Genomic DNA, 22546 nt, shown 5'->3' on the forward strand with positions numbered 1-22546 from the left:
AATACGTAAGTAAGTGCTTGGATAAAATTAAACAATTTAAGGCAAATTCGAAGTTATCTATTCGTCCAATATACGAGTATATGTATATTACTTGTAGTTTATATTATGTGTATGTATTAGTTGTATTAATTTTAGTTGTTGGTATTGCACGTGTTTAAGGTTGGTTAAACTTTCAATCTGAAAGTTTGTTTTCATTTTTTCTTTTTTGGGGTAATTTATTACAATTTTTGTTAAGGTTAACGTGACTCGGGCATTTTAGGTTTCTCCTTTTCTGCTTTATTTCCGTTTAGTTTTTTTTTTATTAATTTTTCTTGTTTTTGCGCTACAGCCAAGAAGGAGAAATTGTACTAATTTTTCTTTAATATTTAATGGTTATCATATTTTATTAGGATTTAACTGTCAATATAAGTGTTTTTACTATTATTTTTCTTAATAGTTTCCTGTTTGTAAGGGTTTTTCAAATATCGATTTTTGAAATGCCACTTTTTGGTTTTGTATTAAATATACTATCTTACTCGTTAGAAGCAGTAGTCTTATTTATTACTTTATTTAGCTTGGATTAATACATTTTCAGAATTTTAGAACGCGGAGTTTTGTTACATTTTGTAGAAAAAGTAGTATTAAATAGGTATTGTTTAAAAATTTTAGATGATAAATTGTGGACAGCCTACTATTTTTACGTTTGTGATTTTTTTTTTGTTTTTTGTTTTTGCTTGAATGTGTAGTGTAGTAATTTTTGAATTTGCTCTTTAAACAGGAAGATAATCGAGATTAACTTTTAGAGTTATTACTATTACTTTCTACAAATTTTCAGTTTTCGGTTTTAGGTATGTCTGTATGTATGTATGTATGTACATATGTAAGTAAATTACAGCTCAAAAAGTTTATTCGCATATCATTTGGTTTGCTTTAGGTTATTTTTCTTTTTTCTGTTCCAAGTATTGAAAGTATAAAAACAACTACTACCATTTTTAACACGAATGAATATTTTTGCAAGTGTGTATGTTGTTAGTAAGTCGAACGAGATATTCATTTATTTAGATTTCTTTCTACATAAATTTGATTATGTACACATATGTATATATATATATATATATGTATGTACGTAGAGTTCTTGTTTATTAAGGCAATTTTATAGTATTTTTATCATTGAAAATTTTCAGTAGAACAACTTAGAGTTAGCTTAGTTTTTAAGTATAGATTTTCAAAAACAAAAACATAATTTTAGCGAGTATGTAATGAGAGAGTAAGAACTTATGTAACTATTTCAACTGAAGGGAACAAAATTAATATTAAAAAAATATTCTAAAAGTGGATGCTTACATAGCAATTTTAAACGCACGTAATACAAAGAAAACCCCTTTCCTATTGTACACTAGTGGCAGAAATATCAGCAGTTGTGCACAAAACCCCACTTAAAATTCTCTTTTCTATGAAACTCAATAGAATTATACAGTAAGTCCTCGATATTACGAAGTTGCATCGCATGTGCAAAATTACAGTTCGTTATGTCGATAGTTTTGTAAAGCTGAGGTAAGAGAAAATCTGCAGAAACCTAAAGAAATTAAAAAAATGTAATTAAAATCGTGAAAAGAATTCATAATTTGTTATGCTGAGATTGCTAAGTGGGCATTTTTTGCTATTTTAGTAGCCTTATTAGGCCCTACCTACATATATCGGCGCTCAACCGACTAGGTGTTTTTCCTGGCCATTTAATGGTAGACCCAGGAAATGTGCTGCTTCGGCGATTGTAAACCATGTGAAGAGGTAGTGCGCCGTGCTTTCTTCACAGTCAACTTACGTTTGATTCTAGTGTTATAACGGTACTTTATTGACGTTTTGTGTTCTATTTATTCTAAATTCATAATTTTAAAGTATAGAAAAAACCATTTTATATATATAAACATTTAGCACCATATGTATATGTATGGTATGGGTATAGGCTTGAATTACTAAAGAAAGTACCATTTTTATATTATATATCCGTGTAAAGTTTGTTTATGAAAAACGGTTTTTAAGGAATTTCTATATAGAGATTTGCGTTATATCGAGGATTCACTGTATTTACATATTAAAAAATTGCTATTATGAATACCATTACAGTTCAAAATATGATAATAATAATATAAATTGGGCTTCGCAAGACTGTAGTGCGAATGGTGATGATGAATACAAAATTCACAAACCCATATTTCATTTCTGACCATCGCAAAAATTTTAAAATGTAACACATACATAGATACAAATAAATAAAATAAAATAAGCAGTAGCACAATAATTATATTGCAAGCATTTAAGAAAAACAATATTAAATCGATTAGTCTTACGATTCGGCATTTATTTTTTGGGTAAAACTCTCATTGGATATTTAAACTCTCTTATTCACGTAACTAGAATGTCCCAAAATTTGTATACCCTCTAATTGCCCATTAGATAACGGTTACTTAGCTTGAAAATGTCTGCTTCATAATTGCTTCGAAAAATTAGGTTGGATTACGTGTAGGTCAGTTTAGGTGAAATATAGGTTAGGCCCTATTAATAAGTCCAAGTAAGCATCTAGTAGCCTCGCCTCATATTGTCTTTCCACTTATTCTCAGATTCAAAAGCGTTCAGAGAATTTGAAGAAATTGAAGGGGATATTTTTTTTATTTTTCACACTACCATTTAGCCAAATGAATAAATGAACGTAAAATATGTTTTGTAAGCAACCGTTTGGCCGATGTTTTTTGTTTGTTGTTTTTTTTTTGCCAATTAGAATTAAAAAATTTATTATTTCCGATGAATTGTATGTATTTCCAGTACATTTCGCAGAAGGATAGTTTAAGTCGAAAATGACTGAAAATCCCATTCATGTATAATTTTTATTTTGGCAACAACACTTCAGTTGAACGTATAGTATAAACGTAAAGTATAAAAACTAATGATAATAATTTTAAGTATGAAGGTCCGGACCGAATTTCATATACCCGCGCACATTTTGGTAAAACTAATATTTATTTGGAATCAAAAAAACTCATAGACGATAAGAATTGGAAACATTATTGCTTAACCCATTACGCCACTTTTCAATAGGCACTTACCCTATATCAAGGAAAATATCCTTGACGAGTTTGGCAAAAATATCTCATCTTCTTCTCGATTTATAAATTGTAACATTAGGAGGAAAGACGGTGTGGCATTGCACATTTCTCGTAATATTACTTGCGTCGTATTTCTTTTCTTGGGTTTATCATTTGTATCAAGTTTGGGCAAAATTACTCAAAGTTTAGAGGCATCATGTTTTTTTTTCACCACCCAAAAAGCAAATGGTTCCTAACTGATTCCGATTAGTTCCAATTTGTTTTTGGATGGTAAAATTTTCTAGCCGAGTTTTGTTATAGACATTTTTGTCAATAAAAAAAAAAATATTTATTTCGAAATTACTCTGAAGACGACCCCCACAAAAGATCGACGGTTCATATTTTGGCTCTTAAATTGTGTCAATATCTCGACGTTTTCAACAATTATATTATTTCTTTTTATTTGTTTCTTTTAACTCCTATTGGAGCATAGGACGTCCAACAATTTTCAACATGAATCGACATTGCGGCGGATTTTACCTGTAGCCGTGTTCATGCTGGGCATTTAAACTTTGTAACATATAATTGTTAAGAGCCGTTATTTTGAATAAAAATAGTGAAACATGAAGGAATTTAAATTTGTACATGTTTTATTTTAGAGCAACATCTAGGCGCGCCTTTTGAAGTACCCTTTACTTATACTATCCAAATATTCAAACAGAAAAGCAAATTTTAAATAAAATTTTATTGAAAATTCAGTACATAATCACACCTAGTCCACTTATGAGAGCATTTTTTTTATTTGGTCTTTAGTTATAAACAAATTTTTCTTGTTTTAAGACAAATGTACGACTGCTGCTTTGACATATTTTTTGCAGAATTATATATATTAGACGATTTAGTTTCTGCCACTAGTGTACATTTCACTCAGGTAAGTTTCATCGCCCATGAAATAAAACGCGCTTCCATTTGGTAATCTTTTACTTATTTTTTTTTTAATTTTTTGTTCAAAAATATAATACAAGACATTTAATGTTCATTATAAAAAAAATTTCAAATACAAATGATAATTACAATTTAACAGTGATGACAATTTAATAAAAATCTAATATTTTTAAAAATAAGCAAAATGTATATACTCTCAACAAACAAAACAAAAATTAACTAATTTAATTAATTAATAACGTGAATATACGTGTAAATAGGAAAAATATGAAAACATTATGTCTATTAGCGAACTACAACTATAAACTAAGAGCTCTACATATGTGATACAACAGATATGTACTTTATACATACAATAATAATAAAGTGAAGATAAAAAATTTCGAATATAAAAAATTTCTATAAAAAAGGACTAACCTAATGTTATTTTATTCTTTATTTATTTGTGTTTTTCATTTTTATTTTAGCCAGTTGACTACTTATGAGCCATGATATTATTATAGATTTGCATATTCAAAAAAGTACATCTCGGTCTTCAAGGGATTTTATTAATTAAATATTGCACATATTCGTAAAAAGCAAAAAATACCCTAGGCACTAGCATTGAAATGAAAGCAGAAATTTAAAATATAACAAACCTTTTATTTCGTTCGCCACTTTAAACTGATAGTGCCTCACAAAAGTTTTCGGATTCCCTATTTTATTGAAAGAAGACTCAAAGATTTCGTTTTGTGTTTCCTTAAAAGATATCTGACTAGAAAACATGTTTACTTTTCCAAAGTAATGGGTGAAATCCATTTTGGGCATTTTTTAACCTTCAGCGATTATTATTATTATTTTTATGCGCAACCGCAGTGAGATTTTAATCGCATCAAACATGACGCATTAGAGCGCTTGTGGAATGCACCCACAGCACAAGCAACTGCTAATTATTTTTACATTTCAGACTGATTTACATATGTTTTGATTTTTAATTTATTATAGCAAAAATTCGGCAAAACCTTTGATACAAAAGTGTATTGAATTAATCAATTATAAAAAGCTATGTGAAAATGCCCTTATATAATAAATTGAAAGTTTAAGTTCGAGAAAGTAAAAGAGGAGACTTTAAGTTTAAGTGTCTTGGTTAAAACATTTCTGTAAAGAGAAACATCGTTTTCGATTTTCGAAGTAAAACCACATTTTCGAAGATCACGGGTTTCTGCATCTATTGAGCATCGAATACGAAAAGTTTTCCGTTTGAAACTGGCGAAATAATTTTTTATTTATTTTTTTTAACTTTCGCCTAAATATGTCTTTCGAATATTTATGAAAACAAATATTTTTTGATTGTTTAAATTACAGCTAACTTTCAAGTCAGCAGCATAAGAGGAGATGTCAAAAATAGAGTTCCAAATACTTTTGCGAGATATCGGACGCAGCTCGAAATAGGGCATATAAAACTAGGCGAAATTTTATGTAAAAGTACTTGACAACTACTATATATTAATGTGTGTATATTGCAAATAGTTACCACTTAGAGTAAGCGTTAGATTTTTTAGTCTAATTAATAAAACAATGGCGAACTATTAATTATTCAGAAAGGGTCGATTTTACTTCTGACTATTGATTGTGTATTAATATTTCTTTTATTGTTCGGCTTAATTGTATAAATTACAAATTCTTGTGGTTATAATAAATTTCTATTAACTGCTGCGCATTTTGTTTAATGTTTGCTTCTCATCGCTACCACTTTTTGCATACATTTTTATTTGGTTCTTAAGTTTTTGTTTTCTTTAATAAACAGTAAAGTATAAAAAAGTATAAAAATCTATAAAAAACAACTTGAATTTACTACGATTTTATATTATATATATATGTATGTGTGTATATATGTATTTCACATACATTATTTCAAAAATTAGCCTTTTCCTTTGAAAAGAACAAAATTTTTCAATTTACGCTGAGCGGACAAAGGTGTGCACAATATTGGAATTGGAAAGTTCTACAACATTAGTAGCTTTTCCAAAGCACATTTTCCTCTCACATCCCAATGTTTGTAGTGTTATACACGCGTTCAGCGGCAACTAAATTTGCTTTCACTGTTGTGATTCTTTATGAAAAACTAATGACCTCTATACATAATACATATGTACGTATGTATGTTACATCATTTGCAGTGTGTATTTTGGACATATGCATGTATGTTTGTATGTATGTACATATATACATATAAAACTCGAGAAAATTTCCTTTTATATATATTTATATGCATGTATGTATGTATGTACCTTGATATTTGAACAATACAAAAAAACATATGCAATATACAATAACAATAAAAATCCTAGAAAATGTCTATCGATTTAGTTATACATGATACAAGTCATTAATTAATTTTCTTCATTTTGTTTTGTTTTTTGTTTTTTGTTTCCTTCATGTTTAAATTATTTTCGCCATTTTTCGTTACATTATTATTATTATTTTATTTTTATTTTTTAGTCTATAGTTTTGTATTAATTTTATTTATTCAGTAAAGCAATAGCAAAAATTTGTCTAAAAAGATTTAACTAATGTGATGATACAATTTCGCATAATTTTCTTATTTCCACACACATTTACATACATTTTCATGTAATTGAGTCAGCGTTCTAGCATGAAACACTGGCTGCTGCAGCTGCTTTCAATTGTCTTGCACGATACGTAGTTTTCAATTTAGCTTATTTTCACTTATTTCATCCCAATTCTTCTTAGATAGTTTATTAGAATTTTTCTAAATAATTTTTTACATTTTACTTAATACAAATATTATGTTTGTATGTATAAGTATATGCTGATATATAGCACTCACAAGTACTCGTACTGCACACAATACAACTAAGTATTGCACAAATTAAGTGGAAATCATGAATTTTTTATATACACATACATGTAGTTGTATGCGTGTTTATGTAGTCAGCTTTATTCGCGCAATTATAACTAGTCACTATTAGCCACTACTGCGACTAGTCCGTGCAGTCTGCTTCAACAAGAATGTTTTTTAAGCTATAAATATTTGTGAAAAATGTGGCTAAGTATTTTTTTAGCAAAATTACTGGCAAACAAGGGCTCAACGCCAAAGTTCTACCAAAAATCTATAATTAAAGAAACCAAAATATTTTTTCACAAATATTTATGATTTAAAATCAATTATATCGAGACACGAATGACAGTCACTAACCACTATAACGGCTAGCCTGCTGCTTGACATTTTTATTTTCATTTAACCTAGAAATTTGGTTTATTTCTACACATCCGCTATTTACATACTTTATTTCTGCCTCTTCGATTTTGCTGCTGACACTGCTTTCTAATTTCCTGCTGACGATCGGATATGGTATATCCGAATCAAGTAAATAGCTATGTATGTATGTGTATATGTACATATGTATGGAAGCTTATATGCTTATAGGCAAAGTCCACTCCGATCTACTTTGGTTTTATTAATATTAGTATAATATTGCACATTTCATAATAATTTAATATACATATTTTATTAATTGTTTTTATACCATTAGACTTGCCTAAGCTTAGAAAGAGTTTATTGCATGCGCATTTTTACTTTAATTCCCCATTAAAGTATTTTTTATTTAATATTTAATAAAAATGTTACAAATCTTCTATATAAAAAATGGTTTTACTCCAGAAATTATTAGATTATATGTAATTTTACAATTGTTTTTGTCTCATATTTTAATTGAATTCACTATGTATGTGAACATGTATGTGTATGTATTGCAACATCCTTTGCATATGTATGTATGTATTTTGGTATTGTTTATTTCTTGCTACATGTTACATTTTGTTGTTGTGTGGTCTAAAAGAGCGCTCATTTAGTATAAATTATAACCTGCTCTGCACTGCCTATTTGAAACTGGAAGGAAAACAGTTGAAAAACGAGCAAGCATTTCTAAAATAATTAAAAAAACAAAACAAAAAAACAAGAACCTTTGTTTTTGAATCTTTAAACAGAATTTATCCTGAAAAAAAAAGTAATTATATTTTATTTAGGTCTCCTATTTTGTTAAGGTTATTTTTGTTAAGCTTCTTCCAGTGCTAAAAAATATACATCTATGTACAGGGTCATTTTTGAAAGATGTTACTAGTACTTCGCAAACTGCAACGATTGTCTCAGTTACTGAAGTAATTCTAAAGAAGTTCAACTGTGTGCCACTTGGCGATTTGTTTTCAACGTAAATTCTGCACCGATTTCAAGTCAAGTTGGGTGTCATATCGAGTAATTGCGAATTGCTCATGCATTTGGCTGTATCCAAGGCAAATATCCCAAGTCTAACCTGAAAACAACTCACGAAATTTCGTGTGCTATCGAAGGCTTTTTTCTGTCACTAAAAAAATGATTTAAGGTCATATAAAACTAGAAAAATTAAGTGACAATTCTCGATTAGCAGAAAACAAAAACAAAAACTACAATCTATAATAAATTGCGCAAATATTTATACATATTTCTATATGCATACGCATGTGTGTGTGCATGTGGCGCGCCAATTCACACAACAAAAATTTATCAGTCAATATTTTTAATAAAAAAAAAAAACAAATAAAAATTGTAACAAAAATTCAGCTATCACCAATACATAGTTACATACATACAAGAATAAAATGCATACAAACACAAAAACAATAACAATTATTCGGTCATAGAAAAGTATGTATGAAAAAACAAATAAAATTATATACAAATACGAGTAAAACATACAAAAGTGTAATAAAAAAATTTCTTTTTTTTAAGTATTAGCATAAAATAATATATATACCTATATTAAAAAGGAACAAAAAAAAAACATTATTATCTAAATTAGGAAAAAGGTATAAGTGTGTGCAGAAAAGGATGCGTAGGAAATTTCTACTAAACATATTTTATTATTATTATTATTAGCATTTTTATATTAGTTAACAAGTTGACACACGTTAGTTGTCTTTCAATTTTTGTTGACTTTTCAAGACGAAAAGCCAACAAAAATTCACCTACGACTTTGGTGGTATTTCAATTTTTTGCGAAAAAACACATTTTTGCTGAGGTATTTTAAATTAACTTGCAACATTCATCGGTGATGATGACGATCGTTCAACACTACTCTAAATGCTAAATGAAGTAAATTACTTTTGAAAAGATTTTAGTTCTTTATACAATCGTGTGCGCGGCGAGCAGAGCTGTTAAAAATATCTATAAAAAGTATTTGAAATAAGTCATGATTGCGAAAGTCTACTGGTTTTAGGTTGGTTCAGTTGGTGTAGCTGCCTCTTTTCATAGAGCGATTCATGAGGGCTCAGCCTTCATGTGTTGAGTGCTTATAACTTTTTTTACATAATATATGCGCTATATTTTATTAATGAATGAGCAAAATTATGTATCGCACTTTTCTGTTCACATCTTTGGTAGCCTCTCTATTCAATATTGAATTTTGTCAGCCCAGTAGACTCAGACAAGCATACATTTCTTCCGCTCTAATTTCCTTTAGTTTTCTCCATTTTCATTTTCATTTACTTCATTAGAATTTTACGCTCACATTCTCCATACTTTTTGGCATACAATTGGCTTCTCTATACACTAATAGGTTTTTCTAGCTTGCGAGGATTCATTATCACTACTAATGTGTCTACTAGAAATTAAAAACTAATAAAAAAATTATTTAGTACCATTTCTCAATATTTCACCAGTGGAACTCCATTTAATGTGCGCTAATTATTTTAAATAATTTTTGCCTTTTTCAAAAATACGTTTCACTATTGTACAACAAAACACCATTAAAAATGTTTACAATTCAGACTACAACTAAATTCCATTAAGAATAGCATGTGAATATAAATAACAATATGCAAGGCATTTGGCATTTATATTAGCATAGCAAAAAAAAAACATTAAAAACCGTTATAACTAATATTAGTTTATATAATAATCATGACAATAAAAATAAAATTAAAAAAATACTGCGCTGATTTGAAAACCATTTATCCTTTTTCGAATTTTCGACATATCGAAAGAAAATTTCATATACAAATGTATGTATGTACATTTTTTATATGTATATGCATACAAATATGCAAAAACAAAAATAACTAAACATGAACTCAAAATTCATTACACATCCGATATGCTAATAGAGGGGCCTACAAATATGCACGCACACATACACACCACGCACATGTATGTATGGATGTTAAACATAGTAGCTCCCATTGGAGCTTGAAAGCAGTAAACTAATCTGGCGGTATTGCGCTTGACATTGGAAGGCATTCACTTCCATATTTCTAAATATGAACCGTGTATTGGCATTAGTGTCTGTGCTTGTGTTGTGTCTTTTACTCAATTGATTTTGGCTAGCTAGTATTCATAGAGTAATAACATGTTCGAACTTTAGCTGTAGAAAATCTGCTTCTGAAACTGTAGATTTTGTGTGTTTATGGGTAATTTGCTATAGCTTTAAGTTCCTATTAATTTTGAAGCAATCACTAGTCGATATTTTCATAAGTAAGAAAACGCTATAAAATTGTTCAAGTATTTCGTTCTTGCTTTTGTTTTTGTTCACTAAACTATTTTTATTCGCTTTAATTCATTTCATAGGCCCGCTACTTTTAAACATATCTATATATGTATATATGCATTTTATATTTGTCACACACACACACATCGGTATGTACATATCTGAGTATAAGCCCATCCTAAGTATTTTAGTATATATATCTGTTCTAGTTAAGTAGGTATTTGTGTAATAAAATTTTTCTAAAATTTCCTTTTGCCTCCATTCATATAACCTAACACTACTACATATACACGCTTTTGTTCTGATTAAACTTGTGAATGCGCTTAGTTTTCAAACCGTTTTTGGTATCCTTTGCTTTTTCTGTTATTGCAAAATTTAACATACATCTTTTGCTCTTTGTGTACTTGTAGTTTTGTATATGTGTGTGTTCTTGTTTTGTTGTTTTTTTTTTCTTTTTCTTATTTTTTCTTTGCATATGCACAAAATGTGGTTTGGGCTTCCGTAAACAAAAACAAAAATTCAATGCATTTAACTTAACAGCTTCAGTTCGATTTGTTCTGTAAGCAGAAAATATTAGATGCATCTACTTTTGAAATCTTGCCATGCCTGCCAGCCTTTTCCCCACACAACAGCTACCTCTCTCTTTTTCATTCTGTTTCAATCGCAATTTTCATATATTCCACATGGCCAATTTGATATCGTTCAATATCCTTACTCCTGTTGCGCCACTCTTTGCCATTCCATTTACCACGCGTTTTGAATCGACGCGCATCCGCCATTAGCCGTCGGTAGCTTTCGCTCGGCTGTTCGCTGGCCATATTAACGCCGCCGTTAACACCAACGGAATGGCACCGCCCGTGGCCGGTCGGCGCCTTCTTTGACTAGAGGTTTATGATATTCACGTCCGGGGCGCGCATGAATGACACCCCAACAATTCTCGCAATAATATTGTAGACATGTAACGTTGGCGCAAAAGAATGGTGCGAATTTTCCACCGCAACGTTGACCCTCACACTCGTCGCACATCTGATCGTCGAGCACATATGGTTTCACCTCCACACGTTTATCGATATCGCCATGTTGCAGTTGTACGAATCGCGCCGATATAGCTGCAATGTAGCTCTGTTGATTGGCGAATGCAACGCGTCCAGCGCCCTTCGGGTACTTTAGTTCCGGATCGGTGTCGATACCCGCATAACATACACCACCATATAGCCGATCCATAATCATAGCCAGCTCAAAGGCTTTCAATGGGCGCGGTACACCGCCAACGAAAACGGTTTTACGCGGATCCAATGACATGGTTGCATCGAGTACATAATCAGCATCTGCCAGACGCCATGGTCGTATTTGTACCGGTTTATCTTTGATAGTAGGAGATGAGACGCATAGGTAAAGCTTATCATCGTCGGTGATGCACGAATCGATTAACTGCTGCACGCTGTTTTCATCCTGGAAGAGCAGAAAGGCGTATCCCTTTGGCGGGAAATACGATTTTGATTCAGCTTTGTGTGGCCAATCAACAACCAAGGGTCCAAAACGTCGAAACGACGTGGTGATCTCATCCTCATCAATGTCTGGTGGCAAACCCCCTACAAATACCTTTCTCGAATACCGTGCCATATGCTCTGAACCCTGCGAATGTGGTGACGCCCGCGATGGTGAATTCAATTTCAAATTTGCATCCAAATAGGCACCAGCACCGTTACCACTTGCTATAGCCACAGCATCTGCTTCGCTGAGATGATGTTCGCTTAACTTCTGATTACGCATACGTTCTGCTAGAACAGCAGCAGCGGCCACATTGTTGTCCCCACCAGCACCGACTGCACCCATATTGCGCATTATATCGTTTAAGCAGTGATCGATAGGACGCATGTCAAGGCCATTGCCCACCAAACGGTCGGGGGTGAAGCCAGAACCGAGGTAGGGTGCGTCACCGCCGCCAGTAGCACCAGCGCTTTGACTACCACTATTGCCCACTGACAGTGTGGGTATATGAGACTGTGCGGCGTTCATGTCTAGCGAATAGCCGGGTGTGGGCGAGGTGCCGCCCTTATTCGGGAATGATATGCTGCGTCGATATTTGTTAGGTGAAATGCCCGCATTGGAATTCGGCGAAATGCCGCCACTGCCACCAGCCTGTGAACCGTTATAAGGAGATCCGCCGCCACCAGGTGAAGTAGGACTGTTGCCATCATGTGGCGGACAGGGATGATTCGGTGAAAGCTGTTGCTTGTTGGGCAGTCCACTGCGGAGGATAGAGATGTGAGACGATGTAGCAATGAATTGGTTGATAAAATGTAAAGTTGCAACAAATGCATGGAATGTACTGGTACTGGTATGTGGTGTGGTGGTGATACTTTGTGAGGTGGAATACTTAGGTATACTAAATCCTTACTACAGATATACATAGGGTATATACATATTGATTAGAAATTACAAGTCATTTTTTTTATCAACGCAATTCAAGCACACAAAACTCTTAAAATAATATTACATATAACTGAGTGAATAAAAGCTTATAAAATTGTAACCTATTACTGAATGAACTAGATGAACTACTAAATAGCAACTATGCATAGTTTTTTCTAAAAAAAAATTCTGCATGAGGAAATTGGGACTGATTGTATTTACTAAAAACCTTAACACATAGGATGAATGGCCGAGTCCAATACCACCTCGATCAAAACATTTCCGGTACAGCCACTCCGGTGACACTTTAAGGGGTTACGCCACTCTAGCTACTGTAAAAAAGCAGTTTTTTAAGGATTTTTTTTACATTGAAAGAAAGGTGCCAGGAAAAAACTTTTTAAGTATATTATTAAGCATGTATTTAAGTGTAATTACAAATATTTTTATTGAAAAATATTACAAAATGGCGCCTTTGGAGTGAATCTCTGAACGCGCCCTGCGAAAAAGGCACTTCACGGCAAGCAGTACAACTGACGTAAATGTCCACCTAAACCAAATTAAAAACATTCTTCTCAATCGACGTGAGTATAGCTGTAGAAATACGTACGGGATTTTAGAAATATTGAAATTTGTGTATTTTGCAGATGTTTGAAGTCAAAAGTAGAATTTTTCGTCTAAAATGGAACCGTTAATTGTTTATAAAAATTTTTCTAATTAATTAATAAAAAAATCCGTACGTATTTCAGTGCGGAATAATGTTCTAAAGATCCTTGTACAATTACAAGTGAAAATATTAAAAATTGTTTGTGTTATGCTGCTTGCCGTTTTGAAAAATCACGTTTTGAGATAAACACGCTTTAAATTTGAATAGTCGGTTCAGAGACGTCAGAGGCGCTCGCGCAAAAGTGCGAAATATTAGAGATAAACATTTTTTTCACGCATAGGACTTTTTGTTTTATATTCTAAAGAGTTTAAAGCATCTTTTAAGCAAAAAAAAAAATTTCGATATTTTGAAAATCCTAGAGTGGCCTAACCCCTTAAGGGAGAACACCACTGTGACAACTTCAAAAAATCGATTTTTTGAAAACCATCTAGAAAAATCTAGAATACATTTAAGAATAGAATGCCGTTTGTCCCAGGTCGAAAAAATAATTATTTTCGGAGATATTAAATATTTTGTGGAGCGGTGCAGCGCAATTTATCGCATAACTTCAAACTTTGAACACGTTTTTCTCAAAACCACTTTTTTGAGTGCGGCACGCAGTAGAACTCGAGCAATTCTTATCCGATCGACTTCAAATTTGGACTGCATCGATAAAACTAGATTATCTAAAGAAGTACATAGGGTTTTTTCGATATCTAAAAAAAAAAAAAAATTATAGCCTTTTTTCGAAGAGAAATTTTGCTCGAAAATCGACCTTAAATTTGAAAAGCGTTCCAATTTTTTAAAAATCCATATTTTTTCAAATCCCTATGTACTTCTCTTCAAAATATCATATTATTAACGAAAACACTCGGTATTTTTTTTCAGATCAACTTTGAAGACAGTTCTGCTGCGTGCCGCGGATCACTGCAGAAGCCACAGCACCTGACGCGGGAGCTTCCCCAGCGCCACCATCGGGGTTGAAAATTTTGAAAAAGTTTGTTATGTATCTTTAATAAACAACAAACAAAACAAAACAAAAAAATTTGAAATATCTCTTTTTTTTCCCACAAAAAAAATTCTTGAAAAACGGCATAAAAAACAGGGGGTCACAGTGGTGTTCTCCCTTAAGTCAACTGGTTTGTGTTCAGTTCGTTTTTGTTAAGGGGTTATATACCTTGTGTTTTTCAAAAAAATCAAAATAAATTTTATTTCTTTATCGTAAAGTACAATCCCTTGAGAACATTTTCCAAAAATTTCATAGAGATCTGAGCAATAGATCGAAAGTTACAGCGTTTTAAATTGTGCGTCGTCACGTCCTGAGCGTACGGCCTCATGCGGCGCTTGAAACTTTAAACGCGATTATCTCAAAAACGTGTTTTTCCAAAAATGCTTTTGCGGTGGACGCGATTGCAAAAAAAGTATTCAACCGATTTTTATAATTTTTTTTTTAAATTGTTCGTAATTGATGTCGCCTCTTAGTGAACGATCAACTTTTTATGTATAAATTTTTATTTTGCAGATATGAATTTTTTAATGCCAATTTTAGGACTGTAGAAGTGGAGTTTTTTAAAAACATGTTCCTATTTTCACAAAAATCAAAATATTTAATATATTGATCGTTCACTAAGAAGATATAACCCTATACTAATGAAATCTTTTCGATTTTTTGATTTCAGTTGGCTTGGTGGACTTGAATCGCGTCCACCGCAAGCCTCTTCCAAAAAAAGGGTCTTGGGGGAAAACGCCATAACTCCGCCATTTTTAAATATTTTTACACAAACAAAGCCTTTTTTTTTTCTTTAAACATTGTAATATCCAATAATAAAAACTTTTATACAATAAAATTATTGCTACATATCTTTAAAAAAAACCCAACTTTCGCTAATTTCACCGGACCACAAGGTATATAACCCCTTAAGTTGTGGTTAACATTTCTACCAAAATTTTATAGCCATTGCTTAACATTTGTAAAAGTTAAGCCGCTTTGAATAAATCTACCTCTGCACGTTTTCGATTTTTTTTTTAATTTTGAAAAAAGAATTTGAATACGCAAAAACCAGTTTGTATTAAATTTTGCATTAAAAATAGAATAAATGGTGCGAAAATCTTAAAAATGTTGGGACACTGCCTCAGTAATGATGCTCTAAAGAAAACAGCCGCTTACAAGTGGCATGAAGGCTTCAAAAGAGATCGTGAGTCCATCGATTATGACGAACATAGTGGCAGGCCGTCGACATCGAAAACTGATGAACAAAATGAACTAAAAGTTTATCAGTAGCCGCAAATTAGCCATAAGAGAGCTGACAGAGGGTTTGAACATTGCTTATGGATCCGTTCATGACAGCGTAGTTAATGATTTGGGTTTGCGCCGTGTTGCTGCAAAGTTTGTCCCAAAGCACGTGAATTTCTCGCAAAAAATGGACGGTATTGATATCGCCCAAGACATGATTTCCAAAAGCCGAATATTTTCAAACGCATCATTACTGACGACGAGACGTGATTAAGATCGACACGTAAGCCAGGCATAAGGCGAATGAGTAGAGAACTCCGAATGAGCCAAGGCTAAAATAGTCACGTCGTTTTGAGTCACAAAATAAAACGATGGCCACGGTTTTCACCGATTTTAACGGTATTTTACGCCAGCAATTTTTGCCAGAAGGGTAGACAGTTAATAAGGACTATTATTTGGGCGTTATGAGATGTTTAGCTGAAGCAATTCGTCAAAAACTAAAGGACGAAACGCACAGTCACACAATGCCATCATTTATTAGAAGGCCATTACGCACTGCGACCAGAGCTGATCTATTGTGAAATGCCATCATTTAATCAGTGATTTTTTTACCAAAAACGAAATGAATACCATCCAACAGCCATCGAATTCCTGTTCAGCCTGATATAACTCCCTGCTATATTTTTCTGTTTTCCGAGTGAAAAAATGACTAGAAAGGAAGTAATGGAAAAATCGAAGATGGCTCTGATACCTATACCAAAAATAGAGTACCAGAAATATTTGGAGAGCTAGATCAAACTCTAGCATAAGTGCGTTGCAATTGATGGGAAGCACTTTGAAAGGGATATTATCGCTTTTGAGGAATAAACTTGTATTTTGATTTTGTTTTCCGAGAAATTTTTAATTAAAGTGGTCCCGTTAGAGGTCGCAGTGCCCTATGCCCGATAATGATAATAATAATGACATAAAACTGTGATGGGTTAACCAGGACCAATATTAGCGCTAGAAGGAGAGGACAAGTTGTAGGCGTTCCTAACCACACAATAAATGTTGTTTAAACTTTAAGTGGATTTAACAATTTACGGTCCGTTGAAAGAACTGTGATACTTAAAATGTAAGATAGTGCAGGATAAACAAGATTTATTAATTCTATAAATAAATTCAGTATAAAACTAGTATGGTTCTTGGCTGTGGTGGCTGAGAGTGGAGCGCATGGAACTCGAAAAACCCGCACCTGATCGTCGAGATACCAATGCAATCTCAGACAGAGACTGTTTGGTGCGAATTTTTGAGCGGTGACATCATTGACTGCTGGGAACGCCATTTCGGTTTAACGGTGAAGGCTACAAAGACATGATAAACAAACTTTTTTGGCCGAAAATTGAAGACATGGACTTGGAAGATCTTTGATTTTAGCAGCATGAGGCCTCATACCACACAGCCCATCGATCTTTTGCACCTAATGTTCGCTAAATGTGTTATAAGCCCACGGTGCATTATAAATAGGTGTGAAAAGGTTGCTGGCATCATGATGCTGTCATGCTTCGCGGTGTTCTCGGCGTGAACTGATTACTACTTTGCCGTGAGATACATAGAAAATTTCACGCATATTTCACTGCAATGCAATTTGTGTGGATTTCGACAGCTATTTCACGTGAAACGCGAACATAATGCAAGTGCGCAATAATTCCATGTTCAATAAGGTAAAATAAAAAATCCGACAAATTGAATTGTTTATATTTCGTTAGTACATAGTTTCCTTTTCTCAAGCAATCCGCGTTAGAAGGGTGTTCAGCTGACTTGGACAATTTAGCCACCAAAAAAGAAAAACAAAATACATGACATTTTTTTGTATACAATCGCTACCATCTTATACCATTTGATCCCAGAGACATAGTTATTTATTCGATTAGAAAATCAGTGCACATTTTATTGTTTTAATCACCCAGTAGAGCCAAATTTGATTGTGTTTTGCTCGAAAATTTTTTATAATAAACTGACTGCTTTCAATCATTGCAATCAATCACATATACACTCACTTGAATTGCGTTGTAATTTTATTACAAGTCTTCTTAACTTATAAAACAAAAGATGGAACAATAAAATTTAATATTAACCCGCTTCCGCCCAGCGTTACAAATATGCAACGATGGAGGTGGCACTTAATGTATATATTCGACTTGTGCATTTGAGCACCGACATTTCAATTTGATCAATAACAAAAATTTATGCATTTCATGTTGGTAATTTGACAGGAAATTGGCATTCTCACTCACAATTGTATGTGAGTATGAGTATGATATACTTAGGTACACAATTTCTAAGCGTTAAGCATTACATATATGTTACACTGGGCGTTTGCAGTTCCTTCGTTTAACATTTATCATCTGTATGCTAGAGTAGTATGTAATAAACAATTGATTGACTCTGATGTGGTGATGCTCGTGTTGGTGGATCAATAAATAAGTAGACGAAAGGATATACATTACTCTACCGATTTATTGTCCACCCAACACTTACATTTAATATTTCATCAAATATTTGTATTGTTGTGATTTTACTTGGCTACACGAGTCGGTTACAAAATTATTGGCTTGTTTACATGTACACACATACACATTACATTTAACAAATACATACAAATACAAATGTCGTGAATAAAATATTTGTTTTAAATTGTGTTGAGCTCCTTTTCACTGGCTGACTGAGCGAGCTGTGGCAGAGAAGTGTGCAAATCCATTTATTCACTATAGTTTATTGTATTGTTGTGAGAGCATTGTGGTAGACGGCTGAGCATTTATCGGGTATTTGAATATACATAAATACATAATACATCTATGCATACGAGTATTACAGCAATGGATGAAGAGGTAGAGAGCCATAGCAACATGTTGTGTCAAAGTATTTGCTGCTCAACATGTTTCAATGCAGTTAGGCACGGTTATGGATATTATGGCACTCAGCAGTGAAATCTCAATGTTAAAAATTGTTACAAATATCGTTGCCATCTTCAATAAAAACCGCTATTTTTAAATGTGTTTTTGTTTTTTGTTTTCTTGAACGGAAAACTGGTTTTGAGTTGTTAACAATTTTTTTTGCATATTTCTTTCTTCTTGTGTATATTTTATTTGAAATCATTCAAGTGTTCTTGCTTGTTGTTGAATCGTATGTGACGTGTTTCAATTGTAAAATATTGGTAGAGGAAACGCTTAAAAACTGCCCAGAATAACAGAATAGTAACGCCCAAACTTACTATCGGACACATCGAAGTCGATATATTCGATTGGTGAATTGCACATTTTAACAATTTATATTTTTATAATTTTCATAATATTTGTAAATATAAATATATATGCACTATTAACTTTTCATTGCATTTAAAACGTTGAGCGGAAAGAAGGTTGATAAATTTACTTTTTTTTTTAATAAGCCTAATTTAAATATGTTGGTGTCAGTTTATCAAAAGTTGGTCGCTGTGGCTGTTATGATAAATAAACCTAGAACAAAAAGCATTATGCCTGTATTTATTCATCACCCGATACGAAATTTTGGATAATTTGACCGTTTAAATTACATTTTTCCTCCTTTTCCTCAGAAGTATGATTAAGATTTAATTTAATATCAGCAAAAAACAAAAAACAAAAACAAAGCCCAAGAGCCAAACCAACGAACTCCTATGTAAAATCGGTCGCGAGTCCAAAAATTCGCATATTTTTTTGCCAAATATTTTGAAGATATCGCGAAAAAAAATTTTGGATTCAAGAAAAAAAGGTAGATCATAAAAATTTCTATATCTGGAGAATACGTTAAGTGATCAAAGCAAGTGATATATCAAATTACAGGTAATTTAATTTGCTACGTTTTCAAGGTATTTACAAAGAATAGTGTTTTTTTTTTTCTTGTGAGAAAATGTGACAATTTTCGATTTATAATATATTGATTGGCTTTATGTTTAGAGAGGTTGCCTGTTGCAGAGGGTATTGCCAATAACGCAAAAAAAAGTTTACAAAAAATGTGATTTCCAATCGGCAAGAAACATCAACTAATGAATAATAGGGCTCAGAGAGATTCACCCAAGCATGAAATACCATTTAGCCTAAAATTCCTCTATTCTCGCTTCACTTACAAAATACTTAGTTTGAGCATAGCGTCAGTTGTATACAAATAGCTAAATACAAATGTCCATAGACGTTATGTTGACATGTGTATAGCGCAAGTGTGTGGTTAAATCTGTCACCAACCGACTCTGTTGCTGAAATAGACGCGACGAGCATTAAATGCTCATTAAATGCTTTTCTGCCACCACATAAGCCAACGCGCAAACCAAGCCCAAGTTAGGAACGTATTACGGAAGATCTGCGCCTTCGATTGGAATAATCCGCTATCGGTGCACTCATTTTGGAAGCGCTCTTACCGGCAAAAGTCACATCGAACATTCTGGTCACCTAATTGAGGTCACTACACCCGAGATGAACAATAAAATCCACAGTGAGATATTAGACAATTTGCGAATGGATGTGCGCACACTATAGGCTTATCGCATGAATAAGTAAATTTTGTAAAAATATTTGGATATGATTGCTCACAATTGACAACAATATTGTGAAAAGATCGTAGAAGAAATATGGTGGCCGCTCTAGCCGAATGGTTTGTGTGACTATCGAAACCCCGGACACTAAACACAAAATTATAGAAAAAGTTTTCGGTTGCCCTTCAGTAGGCAATGGCAAACCTCCGTGTGTATTTCTGGTTATCATAAAAAGCTATCTGTTCATCTGGAGGCGGCATACAACTGTTGGTCCTTCCATTTAACACACATCACAAATTGGAGCAAGAGCTCGCCCAAAAAACACCGAATAAAGTAGTGTGAGAGCCAATTATATATAATCTAGGTATATATAGAAGAAGCCTGGATTCATCACAGCACACATAAAATTAAGAAACATTCGATTCAGTGGATTTTTCTGTGATGATGTGTCTGTAAAGTAAAAATGTCAGAGCGGCAGTTTCGTTTGGAGTTCGCGCGGTGTCAGTCACATTGTTCACCTTGAAAAAGGTAAAATGATCCACGTATTCCGATCCACCTATATTATACAGTGCCGTGTGCACGATTTGAAGCCAAAGGGATAAAAATCGATTTTTTTTTTGCATGTTATTGTGGTAAAACATTTCAAAAATACCGTGTTAAAATTTTAAGTCAATCCGAGCAAAACTTTTTAAGTTATAGAGCATAAAGCCGAGCCGCCTCAAACATCTGCCGAGACGCAGCAGTTGCGCGCGTAGTCCGTTACAAACTTTAAACGCGGTTTTCTCGAACCTTTTTTTTTAAAGTGCGTAGTGATTGGCATTTGAAAACTATAAAAAACCTCCTCCCAACGTTTTTTTTCGCCATTTTTTTTTTATATTAAGGTGGTTTTACACCTACAAAATGGCGGCATTTTTTCGTCAAAAATAACTTTTTACTTCAAACGACTACCAAATGGCTGAAAATGAAAATAAATCGTCAAAATAAACGTTGGGGGGGAGTTTAACTCATACTTTAACTAAATTATTCGATTTTTTTGATTTCAGATGATTCTACGCTGAGATATGCTGACTACTGCAAAATGTATTTTTGAAACGACGTCTACGTAAACAGATAAAGGGCACACATTTTGTATCGGATATCTGAGTATTCATAAGAATTATGTTATTATTTTTATTTCAAAAAATATCAAAACTGTTCAATCTTAAAATTCACTTTTAGCCCAGTTTGTATTTTCATTTCGTTTTAAGATTCTAATTTTACAATTTAATATGATGCCACTAGTAACTCATTTAAATTCCATCTAAATTAATATTCTCAATTTTCCAGTTAATAAATGCCTGGATTGCATTTACCTCCCACGAGCGCAGAAGCTGCAAACCCTTAGAAAAATAATTACATTTTTCCACTTTGCTCGCTTCAATTTCATGTCGCTGATGACACTGCGTATACTTTTGTGAAGCCAGCAGTTTTCAATTTCAGAGAAGTTCACATTTTTAGTATAGGGTGCACCAGAGAGGTCGGCAATTTTGAAAATTTTAAGAAGTACGCAATGTTTATTTGAAAAACCAAGATGCTTTTATTGTAATATAGTAAATCGTGTATTCATTTATGGAACGTAATATCTGATGCACGGCCATTTCGTTGGCCATATTGGCAAAATTTTCAAAGACTTAGTGGCATCATCAGCGGCGAGTCTAACACCGTCTTTCAGTTCAGGAATTATTTTAGAATTGTTGGCACATACATTTAATACCAAACAAAAAAACCCCGAAGAAGGGAACTTCGTCAAATCGCATGACATAGGTCAAATCGCCTTGCCGTAAGATAACGGCATTTTCGTAGCACCTCCGCTAAACTCTCACCAATTTACGATTGGATTTTCACCATTTCTATGCCTTGGTGTAGCCGTGTAATTTTCAATTTCAAAACCTTAATGCTCGCACACATAGGAGCTGTCACAAAACCTAGCCAGTATTTCTTATCGCGCAAGTGGCTAAAAAGTATGAAGTTTCATTGCGAAAGCTAACGATTTCTCATCTTCTGACTGTCTTTCTTCCGGAAAAACTGTTTCCCGTAAGCGTTACGTCCATACTGAATCACATGCGATACTTCCGACAATTTCTTACTGTCGTCGGGAAGACACAGAAACGTTACGTAAAAGAGTAGTTTTTAGTTCAATTGTTTTTTTTTTCTTTCATTTTC

The 22546-nt window shown here is 33.0% G+C and overlaps 1 protein-coding gene across 10 annotated transcripts in view; it reads right to left on the reverse strand.

The window, feature by feature from the left end:
- The window catches only part of LOC129240455 (translational regulator orb2-like), a 123704-nt gene that overhangs the window by 36619 nt on the left and 64539 nt on the right, over window positions 1–22546 (reverse strand). Inside the window, exon 6 of one of the 10 annotated variants that reach the window (XM_054876258.1) lies at window positions 4278–12776. The exons of the other annotated variants lie outside the window; for them this stretch is intronic. Within the exon in view, the coding sequence (XP_054732233.1) occupies window positions 11357–12776 (1420 nt within the window). The 3' untranslated portion in view covers window positions 4278–11356. Of the gene's footprint in view, window positions 1–4277; window positions 12777–22546 lie in introns of those variants that run through there. 10 annotated transcript variants of the gene reach the window in all.

The sequence above is a fragment of the Anastrepha obliqua genome, chromosome 3 (assembly GCF_027943255.1).
Source record: "Anastrepha obliqua isolate idAnaObli1 chromosome 3, idAnaObli1_1.0, whole genome shotgun sequence".
NCBI lineage: Eukaryota > Metazoa > Arthropoda > Insecta > Diptera > Tephritidae > Anastrepha > Anastrepha obliqua.